Source organism: Argopecten irradians, chromosome 3, assembly GCF_041381155.1.
Source record: "Argopecten irradians isolate NY chromosome 3, Ai_NY, whole genome shotgun sequence".
Classification (NCBI taxonomy): Eukaryota; Metazoa; Mollusca; class Bivalvia; order Pectinida; family Pectinidae; genus Argopecten; species Argopecten irradians.
The window spans coordinates 6,025,501-6,050,063 of NC_091136.1; the positions used below are offsets into that span (position 1 = coordinate 6,025,501).

The 24,563-nt window shown below is 34.3% G+C and overlaps 4 protein-coding genes and 1 long non-coding RNA gene across 6 annotated transcripts; 2 read left to right on the forward strand and 3 right to left on the reverse strand.

Annotated features, from left to right (window-relative positions):
* The first annotated feature begins 616 nt into the window (after positions 1–616).
* Positions 617–5,756, forward strand: LOC138317404 (uncharacterized). 2 transcript variants are annotated; one of them, XM_069259039.1, is made up of 4 exons: positions 617–743; positions 1,464–1,512; positions 2,523–2,537; positions 4,449–5,756. In XM_069259039.1, exons 2-4 carry the CDS (start codon positions 1,502–1,504, stop codon positions 5,365–5,367), a joined length of 945 nt encoding a protein of 314 aa, XP_069115140.1. In that variant the 5' UTR covers positions 617–743; positions 1,464–1,501; the 3' UTR covers positions 5,368–5,756. The 2 variants fall into 2 exon arrangements, with proteins under 2 accessions (XP_069115140.1, XP_069115142.1); XM_069259041.1 differs by lacking the exon at positions 2,523–2,537.
* A 475-nt stretch (positions 5,757–6,231) lies between these two features.
* On the reverse strand, positions 6,232–8,268 carry LOC138319882 (complement C1q-like protein 3). Its single transcript, XM_069263004.1, has 4 exons — positions 8,235–8,268; positions 7,865–7,999; positions 7,605–7,700; positions 6,232–7,093 (listed from the first exon to the last, which is right to left on the reverse strand). Exons 2-4 carry the CDS (start codon positions 7,929–7,931, stop codon positions 6,714–6,716), a joined length of 543 nt encoding a protein of 180 aa, XP_069119105.1. The 5' UTR covers positions 7,932–7,999; positions 8,235–8,268; the 3' UTR covers positions 6,232–6,713.
* A 376-nt stretch (positions 8,269–8,644) lies between these two features.
* On the reverse strand, positions 8,645–10,459 carry LOC138319883 (uncharacterized). Its single transcript, XR_011208038.1, has 3 exons — positions 10,223–10,459; positions 9,544–9,647; positions 8,645–8,689 (listed from the first exon to the last, which is right to left on the reverse strand). It is a non-coding gene; the product is annotated as an uncharacterized lncRNA (long non-coding RNA).
* Positions 10,460–11,889: 1,430 nt separating this feature from the next.
* On the forward strand, positions 11,890–15,387 carry LOC138317174 (complement C1q subcomponent subunit B-like). Its single transcript, XM_069258729.1, has 5 exons — positions 11,890–12,080; positions 12,471–12,562; positions 13,562–13,615; positions 14,280–14,657; positions 14,979–15,387. The coding sequence occupies exons 1-5, from the start codon at positions 11,890–11,892 to the stop codon at positions 15,362–15,364; spliced, it is 1,101 nt and encodes a 366-aa protein (XP_069114830.1). The 3' UTR covers positions 15,365–15,387.
* A 3,325-nt stretch (positions 15,388–18,712) lies between these two features.
* Positions 18,713–23,039, reverse strand: LOC138317175 (complement C1q tumor necrosis factor-related protein 2-like). Its single transcript, XM_069258730.1, has 5 exons — positions 22,840–23,039; positions 21,712–21,800; positions 20,472–20,525; positions 19,679–20,047; positions 18,713–19,188 (listed from the first exon to the last, which is right to left on the reverse strand). Exons 1-5 carry the CDS (start codon positions 23,037–23,039, stop codon positions 18,809–18,811), a joined length of 1,092 nt encoding a protein of 363 aa, XP_069114831.1. The 3' UTR covers positions 18,713–18,808.
* Between the last annotated feature and the right edge of the window lie 1,524 nt (positions 23,040–24,563).

The following is a 24,563-nucleotide window of genomic DNA, read 5'->3' on the forward strand; positions in this document are numbered from 1 at the left end:
TTGAATTAGGCCCTTAAAGAGTTTTGATTCTTTGAAATTGTAATAGGTCTAGTCAGTTATGAATGTCATTGTAGTAGCTCGATTCACGATTCCTAAAAGTTAGTCTAATTTGATCCGCGGTTTTCTATATACGTTCTTCTGGGTTGTGTTCTCTGTCCTTCTTTCTTACTTGTTAATTATACATGCGTATCTAGTTTCTTTTTACTCTCTCTTTTAAAAATTCGTCCTAAATATTGAATACAGCGATGTATCCGGACGAATCATTGGTAAAGGGACATAACTCCCATTGAAAAATTTAAGAATTTTTATTTCACATCCTCGATACTCAGGGGTTACTATTTCTGTTGTACTATCCCATAGTAAAACCGAAGGCAGTCCAATACAAAAAGTCCACAGGCCTGCAAAGACTTCATGTGAAAACCACAGAGAGAACATCGCCCAACTTCAAAGCCACACATGTACAGTCATCCACAATTTCACGTTATACGATTCTTTTTATGTACATCTAATGACTAACTTACCTGTCTGCTCTGTTGCCTCTAACTTTATAATGACAATAATAGTAACCCCTAGAGTATCGAGGATGATCATATTATTAACCCAATAGTTTTTTTCATTTTATTTTCCAGTTTCTTCATCGATTCCTTTGCGGTATGACCTGCATTGAACGTCAGTATCATTTAAACAAAACTTTGGGGTGTGACAAGGCGCTGCAGCAACACAGTCAGCATTCAGTCAGACATGTCAGTATTTTACAACCGAGACAATTTAAAATAATACTCTAGATGACATATTACAAAGAACTTACATGTTTTACAGAAGCTATGTAGAACCAGAAGTGCCGGAGGAGCGTGCGTTAGGCATTAAAATCAGCATGGTCCAGCTAAATTAAAAAATTATAAAAATATGACTTTAAAACACTTCAAAATATTACGTGAATAGAAATCGACATGCATTGCAGCAAAGAATCAAAGTAAAAAAATAAGGTTCTCTTTTTTTTACATTGGCTTTAAAACACTTAAAGATGCTCCTCCGCCGACAGAGTATAAATGATATGCATCATTTGAACAATAACTGGTGTTTAATTGTGTTTATATTATGTCTAATTACACACAAAAAATAATATAAGATAATTTATTTTGCCTTTGGTGCATGCGCAATCATTACTCTATTCCATATAGGATATAGTGCCACGGATTTTTTTCGAGATGCAATTAAATATTTTTTTTTTATATTTTTAACTTGAAGTAAAATTAGAAGATCAAACTTTTCAATGGTGGTAATGGTGTAAATTAGTAACTTTTGTAACCGAAGAAAAATACTAAATCGTCTGCTGTTGTTTTTGATATTGAAAAAATACCATTTGTAAGCGGTGGAGCATCTTTAAAAAAAATATCTATTAAACTTTTTTTTCTAAATGGGAAACAATGTCATATTCATGTATGGTATGTTGTGTTTTGTAGATTAATTGGATTTTGGGGCCCGGAGGCGAACAGTAAAGATGCCGAGGAAGTATGAACATTTCTAATGTCATTATAAAATTTAATCACTTAGTCAAATACGTAGGAAGCTGATTTAGAATTGAACAGGAATGGTTCTCTTAGTAGAATGATCGTTCATGATTTGTGTAAAATAGAACATGTACATTGATGAACCTAGTACTTATCATAATTACCTTAGACGTGAGTTTTCATGCTTTAATAGAATAAGTAATTTCAATACTAACCTTTAGAAAATAGGAATAATTTATTGCATATATGTATTGTTTTTTTGTATAGAGACGAATTGTACTTGTATTTTATATACTTTTTACATGAAAAACAACATTTAATTGATTACTACAGTATTCGTAGTTAGGCTTTAGTGAAGACACTATAGGGCTCTTTCAGTGGTAGATATGAAGGATAGGGATATTCTCCCGAGGATCACAAAATGTTGAAAAACCCCAAGTTTGCCGAAGTTTCTACAACGTTTTGAGATTCCGTGGGTAGAATATTCCTGCCCTTCCTACTCACATATGAAAGAGTATTTTTCTCTCATGCCTCGACGTTTTATTGCAATTTCACAACTAGGACATCTCGCCATTTTGAAAGAAGTTCGAAGAAAAACGCAACAAAGTCAATTTTCCATACATGAAAATTACGTAATCGTTTTAACGCAAATACTGTTAATTGCATCTAGTATAATAAATACCAGCCTTGTTTCTATAAAAAATGTTAACATTTTATCGACAAAATAGTCATTTTGTTGACGTGACGTCAGAGGCTGTATTACATGGGTAGCAAGTAAGGCAGTCTGAGGCGACATGAGTGTATTGCACTAGACCAGGCTTGCCAGTATTAAACCCGTATGTATAAGAGAAAAATAATTCACGATATATATATATATATATATTTAGTATTTTACATTGTAAATTTAAGGGAATTTGCTAGGAATTCTAATTCCAGACGATTCCAGACCAATTAACAAATTAGAATGGAACTATCTAGATTATTTAAATTGTTACTAATGAATTTTTTCAGGGAGGATTACGATAGGTATGATCACCTATATACTTGTATGTTCAATTTTGCTGTAAAAGAGGTATTTTTCCCAGCGCGCTTATACACGTAACGATATTAATTATGTTAGATGAATTTCCGTTCCTATTATTATATGCAAGGCAATTTCACCCTCACATAAATCCCTACATGATCATGTCTGATAAGATGTATATTCCTGAGCTTATCCTATATTTGAGCGCTACATAACTTTATATATGCTTCGTGTTGTGTGAGTCTTCACTTCAGAAGGTGATCTTATTTGTGACGTTTACAGTATGTGGGCACTAATACGAATGACGTCACGAATATGAATGAAGTAATTATTACAAATAAGATCACCTTCACTTCAGAAGGTGATCTTATTTGTGACGTTTACAGTATGTGGGCACTAATACGAATGACGTCACGAATAAGAATGAAGTACTTTTTCCTGATGTTTTTAAACTGGATATTTGTATGAGTGGGGTGTGGGATAAAATATACAACGGAATATAGAATTGAACTTAATAGGAAATTTATTTTTGCATTTGTAAAGTTTAAAAGGTTTCTGCAATGCTAAATTTGAAATATAATCTAGAAGATTAAGACGAACGATTCATCTTGCAATTAGCGTATTCGTGTTAAAGTTGGACGTTGTTACGTACTAAGAATAAGCGTTTAAAGTTTCCTCAAGTGTATGCAATATTTATGCTACTGCAAGCAATTCATCTTAGTAATATGAATATTCCATTCTACATTCCGTTTTTTTTCCAAATATGCGGGTATACATAAACTGTTTTCCCAAGTGCATGCGCATTGTCAAAGTCCGTTTCTTCATTGTTTTGGATCATTGTTGATATACCATAGGTTCAGTGTGTTTTATGAATACTTTTTAGGATTCACAAAGGTCAATATGTAGTTCATAACATATATCAAATTTCTACTCATGTGATCATATAAAAACATGATATACATATTAGTTCATCTATGAAATTACATTATTAATTATATTGTTAACAGAAAGGGTAAAATAACTTATTATTATACGTAAAAAATATTTTTCATTTTGGGAAATTAACATAATGGGCCAATATATGAAGAAACACACCTTTGCTGCACTATGTTGGCTTTTGATGGTGTAGGAATATCCCGATTTAACCTCTGACCCCGACACCATGACATCATTTAATTGTCTCTACAAGACTATTGTCTTTTGGAGGCCAGTGCCGCGGTCATAGGAAACTCGGGATTGTTTATGACTGAGGAATCAATCCTTGATACAAATCTGTTGCCAGGTCCGTGCAATGGCAGATCCAGAATCTAAAATGCTTGGTTATGCCTTACGGACGTCCCGCTATTTGCATCTTGATAATTTTTCCTTAAAATCATGAATATCACCGTGTTTCTCATTTTTTACATTCATCGATACACCCAATATACAGATGTAGTTTTCTGGATTCACCATAGCAGAGTTAGTTACCAGAGTCTACATCAGTATTTAGATACGTTTTATCATGATGCCTTATTATCTCGAAATGCACCAAAGGCCATTTTATCCACATTTTGTGTCGACGACAAGAAGTATAATCTGCTAATGCCTGATCATGTTTGTTTTCTTTTTCAGTTATTTATCATGTATGAGTTCTTGTTAAATATATGTCAATGATAATTCGACTGGAAAACTACATATTAATTTGAAATAAAATCTCGAACATGTTAACTTGATACTTACTATACAGAGTATCTCTACATAACAACATAATGTGAATGTTACTTTTATAAATTCATGTGCGAATATTGACCGAAAATGGAGACTTACAGGTGCATCCACCTTGTTAATATAGTAATTTAGAACATAAGTATCTTTATCATTTTACTCATGTCTCGACTTACATCAAATACTAACGATGTTTTCCTATTCTACAGGAATATCGAACGAGATGTGAAGCTCATCAACGTATCGTCAAGACGGATGTTGATAGAAAGGGAGCGCGCAGTAGATGGCGCCCGAAACCCCGCCTTTAGTAAATACGGCTCAACACTCCTCGACACATATACCAAACCCGACCAACAACTTACAAAACAATACCGTCATATCAATTCTCAGATCCGTCGGATGGAAGCCACCATGAGGCTCAAGAAGAAACAATTCGTGCAGACGTCACAAGTATTGAACTATGACCCCATCATTCTAGTTGAACGTCCCCCCTCTCCAGAAAATGTTAGAATGGCAAAGGCAAAAATTCATGCGGAGGCGATGAACGAAGAATTTATTGCGGACGAGTATAAACCTCATTACATGAGGCAATTGCGAACAAAAGCTCGGACGCCCTCGACATTGATGACGATAGACGCTTTTACGGTTAAATCGAAAAAGAAACGCAACATCTGGAATAAAACAATGGATGAGAAAGATCCACCTGAATTTCAGAGTACGGTTAGACCATACTCAAAGCTGACGGAGAAGGAGAAGACAGACTTACAAATCGGCTGGTCCTATCACAAACCTCGCCTAGAAGCCGAGGAAGACCAGGAACCGAAACGAGAGAAATCTATGACCCCTAAATCTAAAAAGGTACACGAAAGTGAAGGGGAAACAGACGACGAAGAAGAGTTCTTCACCCCATTCATCACACAGATGGCAACTGTGCGACGTCACAGCGCGTCCGTAGAAACATCCAATCAGAAATCTTCGGACAGACCTCGTTCTGGTCATGTGAAATCTAGCAGCAAGAGTGTCAGATTTGTGGGTTCTAAACCCAATAGTGCCATTATGAGTAAAAATGGCGGAACTGCACTTGTGAGGAAACCAAAAATATCAGAAACTAAAATAGGAGGCTACTAAAGCAATTTTTAAATGTGTTAATTAACTCTTGTTAATAATTCCAAACGGTGTCGGAGCTCTCTTATGAAGGCAAACCGAAGAATAGTTTGCGACAATGTAAATGCAATCTGACCACCCTAATTCTTTTAATAATTTATTTTAAATAAACTCAATTCTAATGTACATGTATATAGAAAATGACAACCAAGTTGAAAAGCACTTTAATCTTAGGATTCCATTGAAAAAGAGTTACGAAATATAGATAGCACAGTCAGGTTGTCAATTTTTCTATGTGCAATTTGCTATTTCTCACGAAAACATGAAATCGTGAAATTAGAAAGACTTAACACTAACTATAACATTGTCGACGAAGAGACGAATGAAATAAAGATATGATCGTGTTAGTGGTATGATTTATCGTTCGTTGTAGAAAAAGTTCACCGAGAGAAGTCGTCTGCTCCTCTCACATGAAAAAGCTAAGAAAACACTCGTACCAACTACCGACATATGCACTCTGGAGTAATAGTAATACATTGTATGAATACAGTAGAAACTATTACTGAATTCCTAGTATTTGTCCAGTATTGGACAGGTACATAGGTTTGAAAAGGTTTATGAAAGCATTATATATATATATATATATATATATATATATATAAGAAATAAAAACAATAACGACTGAATAGTGAATGGGGCGAAAGCGCTCACTAGTCAGTCGTTATTGTTTTTATTTCTTATAGATTTTCGTCCGTAAGGATTTTTGTCTGAAGAGCTCCCTTGAATGGGGCGAAAGCGTTCACTAGTCAGTCGTTACTGTTTTTATTTCTTATTTTTATCATATATATATATAGATTTAGACGTCAAAATTACCTATGACGTCAGAATAGTGTTATTACACATGTGGTTTACGATATTTACGACATGGCCGTATGACATGGCTGGACGAGCCAGCTATGTGATAAAGGATGATTTTAAATGCAATTGTGTTAGTATCTGCATCTCTTTGATCATCAAAAACCATCATTATCTAGGATTATCCGAGTGTCCCGAGCATTACGAGGATTACAGGGTTTTGTTATATGTCAGCTATTACAAACATGTCTGTTACAATAAGATTAATCTCATAAAAACACAAAGCAAGAAAAAGTGTATTTCTTAACATGACAATAGTCATAGCTTTGTAAATAAACATCTCTGATGAAAAAAAAGATATCGGTGATGGAACAATTACGTAAACACATTACAAAAGATTCTATTTCTGACATCGTGGATTTATTATAATAAATATATGTATTGACTATCTAGCCAAGAATCCCTCAACCAAAATCATCATCGCGAACCATACCACACTGAACTTAATGTGTTTCCTAATGCAGAAGAGCTCCTATGAAATGAGTGGTCACGTGGTCGTTGGTGCGATCCTGAGTAGTCAATTTCAGTTGTACTGTTTGACCACGTGATAATGTTACGATAGTCACGCGAGACCCTGTATTGAATGAAGCGGATCCTTGTACGCGAAGTTCTCCAATCGATTTCCCGTTGACGTCGAGATGGGAGAACACGTTTTGCCCGTGCCAGACATCAAGAGACCAACTGAACAAGTAGACGCCGGGTGTAGAACAGGTAAAGATTCCGGTGGCTGAGTTGTAGTGTCCGCCGACATTCGAGATGGGGTTTGCATTTGTGATAGTCTGGTGAGAATATTGGACGCTCACGTGGTTAGTGACGTAGAAGGAGGACTTGGCGACTAAACAAGAAATTAATGCTAGTTTACTATCGTACATGTCTCTAACATGAGTAAAAGGGTTTTACTGGGAAGTTATTTAAAATTAGCGAAAGCGTGGACAAATAATCCCTTTAATGTAAGCATTTTAGTCCTATTACTGCGAATTGTACTGAATATCTTCTCATTATGCATAATGAAATTTTATTTAGCTAAAGTTGCAGCAAGAATTTACTCAACAGTTTTACTTTGAAAAAATAATTTACTTTAAAAAAATGATGTGTTAAATAAATAAATCGTTATCAATGAACCAAAGGATGCTCTCTGGGTATTTACCTTTACAAGGTTTATACTTGAAAGTTTTCATACTCTACCTGTAATTTGTATACAGATATCAAATGGAAGGAACACATTGTATTATGAATGAATGCATTTCCGACGACAGGCTTTCTCCCAATGTGGGGAAGTTGTCCAATATTAGTCAATGCTACATACTATAAACAGTTGGAAAGTATAGAGACAAATAATTGCTTACCTGGTACATTATAGCCCGGCTCCCCCTTTTGACCTGGTAGTCCTAATAACCCTGGTTCTCCTTTAGGCCCGGGTACTCCATTGTATCCACTGTGTCCTTTGTATAGAAACTTTAGCGTCATATTTATAGACACTTTCCTAATGTTATATTAGATATTTTCATTAGACAAAAAAAGGTTAAATTTAAACCTGATAGTAGATTAGTTGTTTCCCGCCATTTATCAGGAGTTTATTACTTAATAAAAGTAAGAAACTGATTACCTTTAGCACCTGGTGGTCCTTGTGGTCCAACATGTCCTTGCCACCCAGTATACCCTCTCGGCCCCATGGGACCAGCTACTCCTGCGTCACCTTTCGGTCCCGGAAACCCTGGAGTCCCAGGCTCGCCCTTTTCACCTGTTTCATTGATTGAAAAGATCCGTTATGAATTACTGACGACACATATAAGTCATCATACTCTGGCCAGGTGGAGATGTTAAGTAGATAGCACTATACATTATAAAATAACCAGAACGAAATGAGATCAACTATTACAAGGAAACTCATTATTAACTTACACGGCAGTTATACATTTCATATAATTTGATTTGATTACAGTGGTTAAATTGCAGCTTTACTAGTTTGTCCCTACCTTTAGTTCCCTTCGTTAGTTGTAATGAAGGTGTACTAGCTGAAAAATACACACGTACATCAATTATATGAAAAACATTTAAATAGGTGAGAGGGATCAATTCACCCCATTTTAAAGTTAAAAGGACCATGAAATTGACATATCAATGATTATTAGATTCATTTTACGCTTTTATTGATTGCAAAGGTCATTACACGGATAATAACAGTAAGCGACAAAAACAATGATATTGTTTTTGAATGAGGAATTAATTCGTTGATTGAACGTTACGCTGGTGCTACGTTAACGTTTTCCCATACATTCCTTTTAATTTATTACAGCATAATGCAATGATTTACACTAAATGCAGCATTAAATCATCAGAATGCAATGCATCGTGACTTGTGTTAAAGTCTTAGTAGATTAGTACTTACCGGTTGACATGTTCCAATGACCAGACGATGGAATAACGGCCGCTGAAAGTCAAAATTAAAGATGAGCAACACTTTCCCCATACATATTTTCCCTTATCCATCATGAGTTTTCGCGAACAGATACATTATAGGTGTACTCGTACAAATATGGCTGTTTGTACGATGTGAAATTGGTCCCAGAAGATAGGTAAACCATTGTGTTATCGAAAGGGTGTGATACTAAATGTCTTAACAATAAATGGCAATTCAAAAAAAAAAATAATAATAATAATTTGTTACATTTCTACATACTGTGAGATGAGGCGAAATTCAGTTCGGATGTGACATTTCCATCTACCGTAATAATAATGCAACTTCATAATGTATTATCATTAATATTTCCTTAATACCTATGACCACGATAAAAATATTACATATTTCTTTTACGATGCTACACGTGTTTGTCATGACAGTGTAACATGTCGGAAAGGACCAGTTTCGTGATAAACAAAGTGTTGCACATATTTGTTGCATCAAACATGAGGATTGATATCAATTTGGTCTTGTATGAAAATACCGCCGTGCTACTGTTAAGCACCCAGTTTTTTCGCATTAAGTATTATTCCTGGTTATTATTGTGTCTTATTATGAATATTACGGTATAACCATTTCCGGCTCCATGCGAGGGTTAGATATCTGAAATATGTTAACCCAGACACACAGCCGCGTTCTTAGAACCTAGAGAACGAGAAGGACATATCCTGAAAAGCACTCAGGGCAGGATAAGGTCATTTACACAATCATGTAAATGGTTTAACTGTAACAATAAGCAATGCGAAATCAGCAAGTGTAAATAAGCAATGCGAAATCAACAATAAGGACAATATAATAGTAAATATTAAGAAAAACTCAATTACCTGATCTGTCACGGAGATCTTTGTATTCATTCTCATCTACTTCATACCCGATATGTTCTTTTTCTCTGTTGGACAGTTGTTCAGCCACAAAGTGGTACTTTTGCCTTTTCAGTAATTAATTACAAAAAAAAAAAAATGAAAAAAATAAGTAAATTATCTTTATATACTATAGACCACTTTATGTACGCGTATTCAATACTTGAATGTCGCATCTTCATTTATACATATTTCGAATAAATTAATTCGTGATCAAAGGCTTTTAGTGCATCCATAAATTGCGAACTAAAATGATCTACAAATGATCCTCTGTTATAGTGATGCTCATGAAAACAGCGTAAGGTATCTGGTGGTCTTTATAGAAACATGAAACCATATAGCAGGTTATTTCTGTGGGTCAATGTTTTCACGGTTTGATCTAAAACGAAAATAAATCATGATTTAGCGGTCCTAAAATTTCGCAATCTGGCTAAAAGAGTGTTCTTAATATTTTGATCATAGCAATGTCGCGCTAAATCACGAAAATTTCATCCCAGCGAAAATTAAATACATCATTACTTTTGTTGATGCATATTGCTTATCTAATAATCCACACATATAAAATGTTTCATTAGTAAGAGTAAAACGTGATTTTCTGGTTATTTAAGGAAATTTTCTTGAAAAGAGAGATGCGAATTATTACCGCACATCCTTTAACTCCTGTCGAACCTCATCATATTGCTCCTGTAGATCATGTTGTGCAGTGTTTAGACTTTGCACAAGTGTCTTCAACATCTCTATCTCGTTTTGGAGATATTCATAATTCTTCGTATTTTGACCGTTAATGGTCACGGTCAAGACGAGAACGAAATAAAACGAAATAAACATGATGTGTCCAGTTTGACCATTAATGTCCACTTTAACACGGGCGTCTTATCAATTTGGGGACAACACTGGAGGATTCAAGCCTTATCAATTTGAGTCTGCATATGGTCACTCAGTATGTACGTAGTGACCTTGGTCACTCTGTTTTAACTCGCAGTATCACTGAATATAAATCGTCAACGCGAGCCACCAACGACACAGTCTACCTATCTTAAGACGCGTTATGATCAATTTTTCTGCAATCCTGGGAGAATTATAGGACCATAAATCCCCCAAGAAGGCAATTTAATGCTTAATTAAATAACTCCGATTTAATAGTGTGGCACTATTTTTCATCATATTTCTTCTCAATACTCCTGTGAACATAGAGTAGAAAATCCATACATGTCAACTAGTTTATATTGTGTTGAAGTTCGTTTGTACATCTTTAAACACTGATATCCAATAGGGCTCTAGGACTTTTTCGGAGACTTCATACACATTACAAACATCTTTAAAAAATTGTGAATTCGAACATAGAAAACTTCGAACACACAGAAGAAGAGATGTAATTACAGAACTTAAGATTATAAGGGGGGATTTTAAAGACCAAAGCGAGCGTAAAATAATTTTTTAATCAATAAACTCGACAGTTAAATGATAACTGATATATCCTGTGTAATAATGTAGGAATGAACTATAAACGTACTAATTTTAGCGAAGTCAAATTTAAGCGAAAATGAAAAATAATACAAAAAATAATTATGATTTATTTACGCTTATATCTATTTATTTGCGGGAATCGGTGGTTACCAGAAATACTCTTTTACAAAATTTAACCATGTGCATCAATAAGCACTTCAAAGACAACAGAAAAACGCTAAAAGTAAAACTGTCCCTAAAATAAATACGTTTATAGTAAGATTGCTGATATATAAATTATCATACATCATTCTAATAGTTCATTGGGCTCTCGGGAAATATGATTTTCTCGGGCAAACAAAAGTTCATATTAAAACCACTCAGTAAAATTGAGCAAAATGTATATTATATCGATAAAACACTAAAATAAAATATTATAGGCTAAAATGTGATGAAATGTAGAATATCAAATATATCATTTTGTCGCATTTAAACGAAAATAAATGCAAAGAAGAAAATTATCTACCGTAGGTAGCTATAGGAACATTTGAGGACATTTCACGATGCTATTAAACCCACCTTTACTGATAAAAAGAAGGTCAAGTTATGTTGAGGCCTTGTCAGCCTTTTTTCTTAAATATCTATACACAATATTCAAATCTAATACCTTCAATATCACAATAACTTAAAATGCGAATATAGCAGAGAACAAGCCGTATGAGTTGACTTCAAAACCTTAAAATTAAACAGAGCAATACTATATTGAGGTAGACAGACGCGTACGTGAATTCAATTGACGGCACATTAAAAGTTGATATTATATAAACGGTTATCGTCACTGACCTCACGTAACATTGATTCAACATGGTCGTCAGGATAGGTTTTATAGTACTGCTGACCGTAGTATTACGTGCCAGCGGTCAGGACGGTCACGGATGTATTACACTACAACAGGAAGTTGCAGATTTAAAACGAATGGTACTGGACATGAACGTCGAGTTACAGAACGTGAAAAAACAATATGCAGAACTGAATATGAATCTGATGACATCAAGGTAATATGTACTGTATGATTCAATTGCTATTCCCATTTGTTTATTTCATTGACGAAAAAAAAGTTTAATGTCAATAAAATTTGACATCCGGATAGTATACTGTAGATCACTTAATATTTGAAAAAGACATTTCCGCGTACCCGTAAACCGAGTTATATTATTCGTGAAGGTACGTTAAATCCTTAAAACGTCCCTCATACTTTCCAGAGAAATCTCAAACGCAAATGTTTCGGAAATCCTAAATATATAATCTCAATATATTTAAATCGCCAATATATGTATTTGCGCATATGGTGACAGTAATTGCACATAACCAGGGATGTCAAACCACACAGAACCACAATCTGAATATTATGTGATATATTAGGACATATTCTTTTAACTTTCAAGAAGTGACCAAATCATCAAACATACAGACCAGGCGGACACCGTATACAATGGGAACAACGAAGAGAATGTGACACCAAACAAGAGATCAGCGGGTATATTAGTAATATATTTCTAACCTTAAATGAAGGAAACAGGTATGAGAAAGTTTATAATGGCGGCATAAGGTAAATGAAAAGATTTTGTAAAGCTGTATGTGCCATTACTAGGCGAATATATTTGATTCTTTAGTAATCTATTGCAAATCATGATATCTCATGAACTAAGCTGTCACCATCATTGAAATGAATAGAAAAAAATGTATAAGCTTTCGTGTTTTTTAAGCTATTATTTGTCTTTGTAAAATTAAACTTTATAACTTGCATGTTTTATAATTATCAAAATGTTTGGTGGGGAATAACATATCAAAATCTCTTCCAGTATTGTATGTATGAAAATTACGATACATATAGCTGTAATATTTTAGAAAAAATTACGAATGAAAATCATGCATATGTGATGTTATTTGAATAAATAAATGATTTTTTCTAAATGAATTAAAAGCTTCACAGGCAGGTTCTGATAAATTTTGCGAACATATTTAACCAAAATTTTCTATGGCTAATACGATACCCCAGTACCCCGACCACTAGCCGTAGGTTCTACCAGGCTTTCGGATCATGAAACAGACTTAAGTCCAAAACTGTTTTAAATTTAAAATTTTAAAAATTTAAGTCAATTAAAGACGACGTTATACAAAGTTACGTCATTGATGTTTTGCTAAGTTTAAACTTAAATCTAACTGTGTTTTCATGATCCTGGGCCCTGGTCACCGATGTTCGACACAGTCCAGGTCCACTATGTATGTACATGTTACTGACATTAGTTAACGATTTGTTAGAGGTAGTATGACAGATGCGGAAAGCCTTCTGAGTTCACAGCAGATCTCAAGGAAACCGCATAGAACTATGAATATGAAAAGTGTTTACATTTTATAGACATAAATAAGAAGTATCTGTTTATGTAAATATCTGTGATATATCAGTAACAGTTGTCGGTATATACAATCTAATTCATTTAAAAGCTAGCTTCTTTTTTTTGCTTTTCATGCCCAGCTTATGTACCCACCATACATTTACAGAATGTCTGGAATGGAACGTCTGCTAAAGGTATTACCGGTAATATAATTAACAATATCATCTTAATTAACCTCGAACAATTTTGTCTTTAACTGATAGTTGTTCATAATACCTGTTTTCATAATTTTGCAAGTTAAGATAACCACTTTTCGTTTCTTTCATCTAAACGTTTAAAAATCGACTTTTCAATAGGTTCCTTATGGGAACTAATTTTGGAATATATATGGAATCAGTCGATTTAAATTTCATAAATAGAGGATCTTACATTAGTGGCTATGTAATACGACATTTATCAAACGAGTTCAATAATTTGTTATGCCACGAGCCTTTAGGCGAGTGGCATATCACATTATTTAACGAGTTTGATAAATTTCATAAAACATAGTCATGAGTGTTAGATTCTATTTATCACCTAACTTTTGTAAATTAATTATAAGTGAAACTTTTAATTTCGTCGCTATATAAAACAGTAGAAATCCGACTCGGATGTGACGTTGTTTCCGTCTACGGAGACAATCATACGACGTCATTTATAGATTATGACTTCAAATATAAATGTGACGTCATAATAGTGTTATTACACATGTGTCTTATGATATTTATGACATGCAGGTATGACATGGCTAGACGGGCCAGTTATGTGATAAAACTTCATATTATATTTACTGTCAAATCAATATGTGTACAACAACAGCGACGGGTGCAAAAGGCGAAAAGGGGGACACTGGACTCCAGGGCATAAAAGGGGACATAGGCATCCTGGGACCAACTGGTCAAACCGGAAATAAAGGGATCAAAGGAGATATGGGAATTATGGGACCTCAAGGGTCACCAGGGATAGCAGGACAGAAAGGGGAGGTCGGTCAGCGTGGATTACCAGGTGCTAATGGCCCAAAGGGCCCACACGGGGACAAGGGGAAACCTGGACCAAAAGGCGACACAGGGAGTCAAGGAATATCGGGACCAATAGGTTTTCCCGTCAGACAAGGTTCTAAAGGATACAAAGGCGATATGGGTAGAATTGGGCCTAGGGGACCCAAAGGGGTTCCAGGGAAACCAGGAACTAGCCAAGGTAATCACAGAGGAGACAGATGAGTTCAATTAACTTCTTATTTAGGTGTTTGCATACTTGTATATATAACTTTGATACTGTGACGTTAAGGAAGAGTTTTAAAAGCACAGACGTCTTCTCTAATGACAGCTACCATATGCAAGCCAGAATGGCATCAGGCTAACATCACACTCTACGAATTGTTCAGTAGTATTTGTCATATTGTTATCCATTTGAATTTAGTTTACCTTTCGTCTCTGTTATTTTCGCATTTATTGATTATTTATTACGTAATATCAAACCTAACACGAGTTTCTGATATATGATAATTGTATTTTACAGGTACAAGGATATCTTTCTCATTGAGTACCACAATGTCACGATTAAACACTCATGACCAGCCTCTAATATTTGAGACAGTCTATTGGAACGATGGCGATGACTTTGACCCTTCAACTGGCGTTTTTACCTGTCACGTACCCGGGATTTACCTATTTATATCAACGATAACTGTCAACCCTAGGGAGGAAATACACCTAAGCATTAACCGTAATAATCACCCCTGGCGATACGTGACTAATTCTGGGTATGGCACCAATGGTTATACCTCAATATCTGTTACAGGTATGATGAATCTTTCGCGAGGAGAAACCGTCTCTCTTGTTCTAATTAAGCGAAATCGTCATTCGGTATCTCACTGCTCTTTTGAAGGAGTTTTGCTTTCTTAATTAACAATAAAAATGTTTATTATAACTAGAGTATGGGTGATATTTATTTATACAGAGGTTTTCTTTAAATGAACAGAATTCCATACGATGTTTTAACAAATGAATGACGCACTATTGAAATCGTGTAAAAAGTATATTGTATCTAGATGAGTTAAAATACTAATGTGGGGATATACTAAACGTATACTTGTATATTTAGGAAATGCACAATATTGAATGTATTGGTTATATTGTGCGCTTGATATCACTGCGCGGCATGCATATTACAACTCGAGAGCAATAGTTTCGTTAATTGTTGATTAATTCACATAAATTCATAAACCCTTTACATAACATCTTCAGCACTTTGCAAAATAATACATGTAGTACAATTGCAATTCTTTCGAATGGTGGCCGTACAGGTAGGGCGTATTGCATGATTATTGAATACATTAATAATGTTATATTGTCTCTTCTTTCATACTGACTGTCTTCTTCTCAACGTTTTCTAAGCACTGATGGCAAACGTTTCACTATTACAAGGTGACAAAACATTATTATAATGTAATAATCAATAAACATATAGACATTTACACGCCGCCACAAAGTCTACACATACCTTTAATGCCGCCCCTAAATGACCCTGACAGATAATCGATATAAGTCAGTGTGATACAATGGCTGTAAAAGGAATAAAATCCATGTGAACTTACTAGTTTAAGAAGCTAGTAATCAGTACAGAGTTATTGAACATTATCTGAAGAAATACAATTTCGCAACTTATCTTTGACAGATGTTTCAGCACTATTTAAATGTAACCAAATACACGAAAGAGCCAAGCTACATGTATTATTTTACTCACGATTCCTTTCTTATACGGTTAACAGGTAAGTAAAGGATTAAACAATTATTTAAAACAACAACCATTTGTCAGAGCAATTACGAAGCATCGAACTGTACGCTTAGAATATTAATCAGAAGAGTAAGAAGACGATTTGTCTTTTTTCTTGCGTTAATGAGATGTCTAATCAGAGAGATGTCATAGTCACAGTCGGGTGTATGTATCATGTGTTTGTCTATGACGTCATACATGTATATCTAGGACGAAGTTTTTCGACTGAATATGCCAAACGCGACAGAAAGCCTGTGCTTGTTATTGGTTTTAAAATTTTGTGATATTGATTTAAGGGTATATATCGTTCAACCATTTCTCAAAATCGTGAAAATTTATCCGGCTGTGCGGTATATTTTGTGAAAAATGGCGTCGACCTTATATCGTGATCATTATGCAACATATCTCGTTTCTAGGGGGTAAACTTTGATGGAGCTCATAGCAATCTGTATGCATCTTCAGTCCGCTCACAAAAAGCTATAAGAAGGATTTGAATGAACATGTCCACCATATTGAAATATATGGTGAAATTTTTAATCTAATATTAAACAACAAATCTACAAGTTTCATCATACACACTGCATTTCCACAGCTTAACAACCAATTTATAACACACACAAAAAATCAAAGCATCAAAATGACAATTATACAAATTAAAACCAAAAGCCTGCATCAATGTCATACAAAAGACACTTAATTAATATAATAAAATATAACTGGGAGTTTGTGGGTAGGTGAAAATTATTGATAAAACGTATAAAGTCAAAATTTGTTGACAAAATATTTTCAGACACGCAATGGCAGAATGTTTCCCATGAACCTTTGTTATTTATCAAAGGGACATAACTTAAGTTTACCTGCTGGAAAATGACATAAAGGGAAATATCTCTTATAAACTTTTCACCACAAAACGCCGAAATTTATACATGTTATAACAGATATTGTACAGGCTTCCAGATGCATAAATTAAGTTTTTAACTGTTTAGCTTCCTTTTTAGTGTACTTCACGGAGTTATCTGTGCGAGCAGAGGGTAAGAAGTTTATTGTATTTTAAAATGAACGCTTAGGTATTGAAAAATATTCCATGGCTACTATCTGCTATCAGCAACACCATATTTGATATAACTAAAGCTTGAAAAATTTACATGAAATACTTAAACCGAAGTAGACTGAGACGATCATTCACCTTAAAACAATTTCTGAGTTCCTCTCATGACGATGACGACAGTAATTTAATTCCAATGTTTAAATGTCTATTGAACGGCTAGTGAATAGCAGGAATTAGCGTAGCTTGGTAGATTGGCTTTGAGTGTTTGGTCCTATACTGGTTTCGTAGACGATTTCTATATACTGCTATATACTTTTCTTAGTTTGTTAGTTTTAAGAAAAATACCTTAAAGATGCTCCACCGCCGACAGAGCATAAACGATACTCGTCATTTAAACAAAAACAATGTAACTTTAGCATGTCCAGCGAAAAGCACTGTAATATGATTACCGCTAAAATAGGTATGTTTATTGTTATTAATTGTATCCTTGCATAGAAGGTGAAAAAATTCATGTTGAATTGTCTTTGTGCACACAAAACAACTGTGTCGCAACCTATTATGGAACTCCCAAAGACCCTTGACTGAAGCGATCTACCCTACGTGTAGGAAGAAGCAGGTCAGATTGGAAACGAACCTGTCCGAATAAACATTCCCGGTAAAATGTGTTCCTTAGATTATCTGCTACTTTATATGTATAATCAAAGATATATTCGAAAAGGTTGCACGTTTTAATTTCTAACTGTGTTTTCATAAGCATATGTCTGCATAATGTAGAGTGACGACTGGACAGCTAACTATATGCTCATTTATAAAAACTTTATTTGATCTGATTGTTGCAGTATATTACATTGTACTACAAGTAACTATTCTGGCACGTTTCTATTCAAGCATCTACTGATGAAAATGTTAAAATGATGCATTAAGTTTGCTATATAAGATTACATCACTGCCATTGATGTTTTTCCTACAAAATATCCTTTTACAGGGGGATGACATCCATCTCAGTTGACGTCATCTGTCATTTTAAAAATATTTTAAAAAGAAAAGATGCCTAAAGTACTAAGGTATGGCCATAAATAGGTTAGGTAAACATGGCCCTGATGTGCAATCAATAATCAAACGACCAATCACAAGTTCTCAGGGCTGTTATCAGTTTCGTTGACGTTTGTAAAAAAACTTTCATGGTGCCATGTGAATTCATTTTTCCATTGTTCTACTGGTTGTTTGTGTTTTACTTTTCAATTTGTCAATGCCGATATATTATCCCCCCTTCTATAAGTGAATATTTACTTATTTACTTACCAGAAACTTATCAATATGCAGTCAGTTCTGTGTATATTTGTATTCATTATATTTTTTGCTTTCTGTGATAATTTTGGTAATTTGTACTTTAATTACGGTATATGTTCTCATACGTATATGTCAGACCTTCTGTTGCTGACTATCCTGTCTTCTGCCTTGTTAATATTTTTTCATGAACACAAGTCAGAGACTAGTGCTACAGATAAAATACTTTTATTGCTGCTCAAGACACCAGAAAACCTTCAAAATAACAGGTAGATGCGGAATGTTTACTTCGCTGTAATAGGACCACAGAGATGGTATTTCCTCGTGATAAGTATCCCGACACAGACATGGAAGTGCTGGCACTGGTTCTATTTCCGTCTGCCGTCACAAAGCGCCATTGGTGATCGTTAAGGTTTATACTTAATTGGATCTTTTCCTCAGGATTGACTGTTAATGTTAATATAAAGAGATATAACCCAGGCACACGACAAGTAAAAACGCCAGTGGAAGGATCGAAGTGATTACCATTGTTCCAATACAATGTATCAAACCTTAAATTCTGGCCATGCTGCCTTATTCTTTTTAGGCCGGTCTGTAGGGAGAAAGAAACGTTCCCACCTGCAATAATTAAAACATGGAATGAGATATATATCCTAACAAGAAACAAACGTTTGAAAAATAGTTACGTCAAAATTATAATAGTATAAATACTGATTGCTGATCCGGACAGAAAAGCAAACGACCTGACTATTTGAGGGTACGTGTGCCCTTGTTCAAAAGGAAAAAGAACCCTCTCCAATTTATACACATGGCCAGCATGCCCCTAATTGTTATTGCTTCAACTCTTAAAATACAAAATGCGAACTTAACTAATTCTAAACAATTCTACTCGAACAGCTTGTAACATCACTTGAGTAGAAACGCATATTTCCTGCATATCTTTGTACCTCTCTTTAAGTTTTCTTTTGAATTTCATTAAAATTAATCACGAATGGACTCTCCTAGTGTATATTGAAATTAATGTTAAATACAAACTCTTTGGAAGAAAGTCACGAAAAATTTCTAATTTGTAGTTTACTGGGTAAGATGCGTTCTACTCTCTAGTTACCTTGACATGATCCAGGGGATCCTTTGAGTCCCTGATTTCCCTTTTCGCCAGTATTTCCTTTTGTTCCTTTCTGACCTTGAGACCCGATAAAACCTCTTGGTCCTGGTAATCCTTGTCGTCCGTTATTGCCCTTTCGACCTTGCTCTCCTTTGTACCCCTGTGACCCCTTAGGACCCATGGCTCCAGGTATACCACGCTGGCCGACCTCTCCTTTCTGACCTGTTAGCCCCGGTGGCCCTTTAGGTCCAACAAGTCCCATATCCCCTTTGACCCCTTTCACTCCATTCTGACCTCTTGGTCCCGGAGCGCTTATGTCCCCTTTAAGTCCCTGGGTTCCAGATTCTCCCTTTTCACCTTTCGGTCCGGACGCTAGCAAACAAAAGGTTATTAATTTCATATTATTACACTATATTGGAAGGTCGATGAAAATTAAGTTAATAATGTTTGTTTAATAGAAAATAGGCATAAAAATAATTAAGAGTTTAACCCAAAATTACCAACCAGATTACAATTCATATCTGTATGCTCATTCCAATGTATAAATTTTCTGACAACATCTGATAAAATGTTCCGCCCTGATGCTGTCTAAATTACCGCTTTCAGTTATAGAAATTATTGTGAATTGCGATAGGGTCAAATAGTTTGCGAAGTTTTCATACTATAATTTTTTCCCCATTAAATGTTTGTTTCAGTGTATTTTCTAATTAGGTTAGCTGTAAATGGCTAGATAAATGGTGATTAGCGAGAATGATGTGAAATAACCAACAATGCCTGAAAATACATAAAGTTCTACCTTTAATGCGTGTTCCATTCAACAAACTCGCTAAATGTAGGGTAGGGTTATATACTGAAAGTAAGAATGACAGTAAGTTTATTAACGGAATGCTTTGCATTTTTACTAACAAATCACACACAAAAAATAAGATGATACATGTATGATTACTATAAAATTACTAATTTCTCGGTACAAGTTTGTCATTTCTTTCCAGAAACTAGACTGAGTGTACTTTAAAAGATGCAAACAACCAGATGTGTTTTGAAAATATCACGCAATTTTCATGAATGAATAACTGACTTGCAGTCGGCGATATTTTCCGAATTTATTTTATACTGACGGATATATAATTATAGTAGTAAAATGTTTATTAAAAGTCGAGATATGAGAGAAAAAGTACTCTTTCATATGTGGATATGAAGGATAGGGATTTTCTATCCTCCGGATCACAAAATATTGTTAAACCCGAGGCTACAAAATTTTGTGACCCTCGAGTAGAATATCCCAATCCAGTATCTCCAAATATAAAGAGTCTTATAATATATCTCTTTAATTTCATAGCCAATAGAAATGCATGAATATCTAAATATTTCTATAGGAATTTATTTGTGGATGTTCTATCCGCTATGATATCTTTTTCTGATTCAACTAAGTACAATGGTTACAATTTTTATATAATGAGACCTATATCTGCAGACTTACTTAACACAATGGTTGGTTACCCTATATTTTAAAGGTGTCCTTTTTCGGCGTCTTGATTTCTTATTACATGTAACATGGTGATTTATTATTGTTACCGTTGTAACATTTCGGATATCATATTTTTTTTAAACTAGAGCCAAATGTAAAAACAAAATATCAAATTCTATGATGGAACAACTCAAATAAGTAATGCAGTTAGAATATGGAATATTATTAATATGAATATTATTGATTACGTATATTATTATGAATATTATTGATTACGTATATGTAAAATGTGAGTATTTGGGACAAGTTTGAATGTACCTATTTCGATACTTTTTATTAATATGAATAGTTACATTTTTTTAGTGTTCAATTATAAAATAAAGCTCATGATAACCATTGTACTTTGATCTAACACTTACTTAAAAGGAATCTTTTTACATAAAGTACACAACACCTAGATTTCGTTATTCCTTGCAAATGCTGTACATGTATCGACGTTATAATTACGATATTATAATATATTTTGTACAATTTACTCCATTCTGGTATACAATTCGAATAATCTCACCCGCTGATCTCGTGTGTGGTGTTATCTGCCCAAGGTCACGTTTGTGGGAGGTTTCCGGCCGATTCGTGTCTTCGTCGCCGTGTTTATATCTTTAAGACAACAGCGTGGGAATTGTAATATACATATATATTCATACGCTGCCATGGTGCTAATATTTCCCGATCACCAATTGAGTGGTACTAGACACTAAGATCACCATAACTTTAAAGCGTAATTTTATTATGAATCTTCTGTTAAAATTGTGAAGAGATAAAATCATTGACTTGTTTCCTAAATTCACACTGAAATGTCGTGTTGTGATATTTTTCTCAACATGAAATATCAAAACTATTGAGTTTAAAGTATTTTATTGCAAAAACAATTACAATAGGATTGGGCACAAGTTATCTCAACTTATAAAATCCCTCTGCCACTACTCTGAAGTAAATCCAATTCCAATGGGAAAAAAACCAGCTAAAACAATCTACATTAGCTGCCGTTTTGGATTACTTGACAATCTGTTGTTGTCTACGGTACGATGAAAGTATCATCGTTTATTTCTGATATAATGTCATTCCCTGTATAATTGCGTAAGTATATACATTGTACGCTTATCAGGCTTGCATATCCCATATTTTTCAGGATAAAATATCTATTTGGCGGTCGCCATTTAATCTTTCCTCATAATTGTTTAAAACATGTGGCGGTTGCTAGTTATATTAAGTCACCGGCACAATATCACCATATGACGATCGCCAGATAGATTAAATGGCGCAAAATAAATTGACAAACAGTAAGTCGAATATGTAAATAAAGGTTTAACTACAGAATGTCTATATTAAAGGTTTTCTCTAATGTTTTACAGACAAATGACTGATAGTATGTGATTTTGTCTTAATAAATTCAATTTTATAAGTCAATTCAATAGTGTTACTGTGTAGTAGTATATCATTAGATAAATTTGAAATCAAATGTTTTTTGATGAAAATTCATTATACATTATTTTAAGTACATATACTGTCTTTCTCACTTGTCTTATGTACGTAACACTAAGAACATAAAGTATGCGACAAATATACATTAAAATGGATATTTATAAACGATTTAATCGTGTAAATCTTATATTTACAATCATACAGTATATATTACCTTGATGTAATCATATTCTCCTTCAGTTCCGCATACTGTTTCTTAACGTTATGTAACTCGACGTTCATGTCAAGTACAATTTGTTTTAAATCGGAAACTTCCTGTTGTAGTGTGTCATACTTATGTTTCTCGTGGCCATTAACATATACATTATGTAAAACCAGGCTCAGAAGAACTATAATACCGACCCTGTCCACCATATTGAAGTGGTATTGTGCCAGATAAAAAATGATAAGGCTTCAACGAAAGTTCAACACTTAATGATATGATAAAAAAAGGCCTGACCATTACATGATCTATTTGTTATCAGCAGTGTCTGGTATGCTGCAATGAACTCTTGGACGTACCGTTGGTGACAGAGGTTCGGAATACCTTTTACTCGTATAATGTAATGCGTCTGATCTCCGGCGATTTCGGCCATGTAATATGTTTTCACGTGTCACTAATGTGTTATGACCTGGTCCGATTTTTATTGACTGGAAATCATTTAGAAGTCATGACAGAAATAATAAAATGTCGTCAGGATTTCGCGAATGGCGGGACAAAATGGCGACATCCGCTGGATTTATATTATACATTTTGACGTGATTCTTCGAAATGTAGGTTGTTGTGAACAAAAGTATCTTAAATTTGTGTTCTTTTCAAAACCGTTTTTCTGAAAGTCGTCTCCAAGTTCTAATATTTGCTCGTCAAGTCTTTATGAGTTACTCATCACTGTAGTCTGTCGATAAAAATTGATGATTGGTAACGATATTAGGTTGCCTGTCATTATTCACTTAATACAAGGTAATGCGTCTAAAGGTATGTACTTGTGGTTAGCGATGAAGCTTCATTGCACAGTAAGTAATTTGATAAGTACTGCCTACTAAACCAGTCACGCCCTAATGAACGATTAAGTCAACACAACTTTCAAAACTTCTTGAGTTTTACCTGCAAGAATATAATGGAAGTTAAATGGAAACTTTTTTGGTAGTTCGACATATCTGTAAATGACACTAAATTATGTTCAACGTGATATCGTATAATGTTTGTGCGGTTCTATTATATCCAGTGGTGCTGCCCTTCCCGCAGAAATGATGTTAGAGGAGATGTCATCTTTTTGCGTCATTCAATCACCAATAGAAACAATAATCCCGCACAAACGTTATCTTGTATCATGTGGTACGTGATACGTGACATTGATGTTAACCATGCTCCAAATGATGTGTTAAAAATTAAAAAAAAATGCTGCACATTAAGTAAAAGTTGTTCTTGTGAGTGAGGTAAGTTTGTGAAATACAAAAGACATGTATTTGTTCAATTTATTTGTTATAGGAGATGGCCAGACTTGTAATGAAATGTTCATACAGGCTATTTCTATGCCAAAAAGTATTGTTTTAAATTTCTGTGTTTTTTGTGTTTGTTTGTGACTCATATTCATGTTCTTGCAGTTCTTTCTCCAATATATTCAATGTGGTCAGCTATTACTAAACGCTAAATAACCGTACTATAGAAGCTGTCAAAATAATCTCTGCTAACTGGGTTAGGGGATAAAAATAAAAGAAAAGATGTTTTCTCGTTTTTAAAAAGTAGGCAGTAAAATTATATGATGTCGCCAAGATACACATTTTACTACAGACATTGAAAATATCATCAGATCAGAATGGGGTTTTGAATGTTGTTTTATCTCGCATAAGTTAAATTCTAGAGGAGTTATTAACCTGTTCAATAATAATTTTGATTTT

Coding starts and splice junctions, on each gene's coding strand:
- LOC138319882 (XM_069263004.1), bottom strand. CDS start 7,931: ATGGGGCCGAGAGGGTATACTGGGTGGCAAGGACATGTTGGACCACAA. Junction 7,701..7,864: donor AGGACCACCAGGTGCTAAAG/GTAATCAGTTTC, acceptor TTCTATACAAAG/GACACAGTGGATACAATGGA. Junction 7,094..7,604: donor GCCGGGCTATAATGTACCAG/GTAAGCAATTAT, acceptor TTTCTTGTTTAG/TCGCCAAGTCCTCCTTCTAC.
- LOC138317174 (XM_069258729.1), top strand. CDS start 11,890: ATGGTCGTCAGGATAGGTTTTATAGTACTGCTGACCGTAGTATTACGT. Junction 12,081..12,470: donor ATGAATCTGATGACATCAAG/GTAATATGTACT, acceptor TTAACTTTCAAG/AAGTGACCAAATCATCAAAC. Junction 12,563..13,561: donor ACCAAACAAGAGATCAGCGG/GTATATTAGTAA, acceptor TTTCATGCCCAG/CTTATGTACCCACCATACAT.
- LOC138317175 (XM_069258730.1), bottom strand. CDS start 23,039: ATGGTGGACAGGGTCGGTATTATAGTTCTTCTGAGCCTGGTTTTACAT. Junction 20,048..20,471: donor GAATGGAACACGCATTAAAG/GTAGAACTTTAT, acceptor TTTGTTTGCTAG/CGTCCGGACCGAAAGGTGAA. Junction 19,189..19,678: donor ATCCCCTGGATCATGTCAAG/GTAACTAGAGAG, acceptor TAATTATTGCAG/GTGGGAACGTTTCTTTCTCC.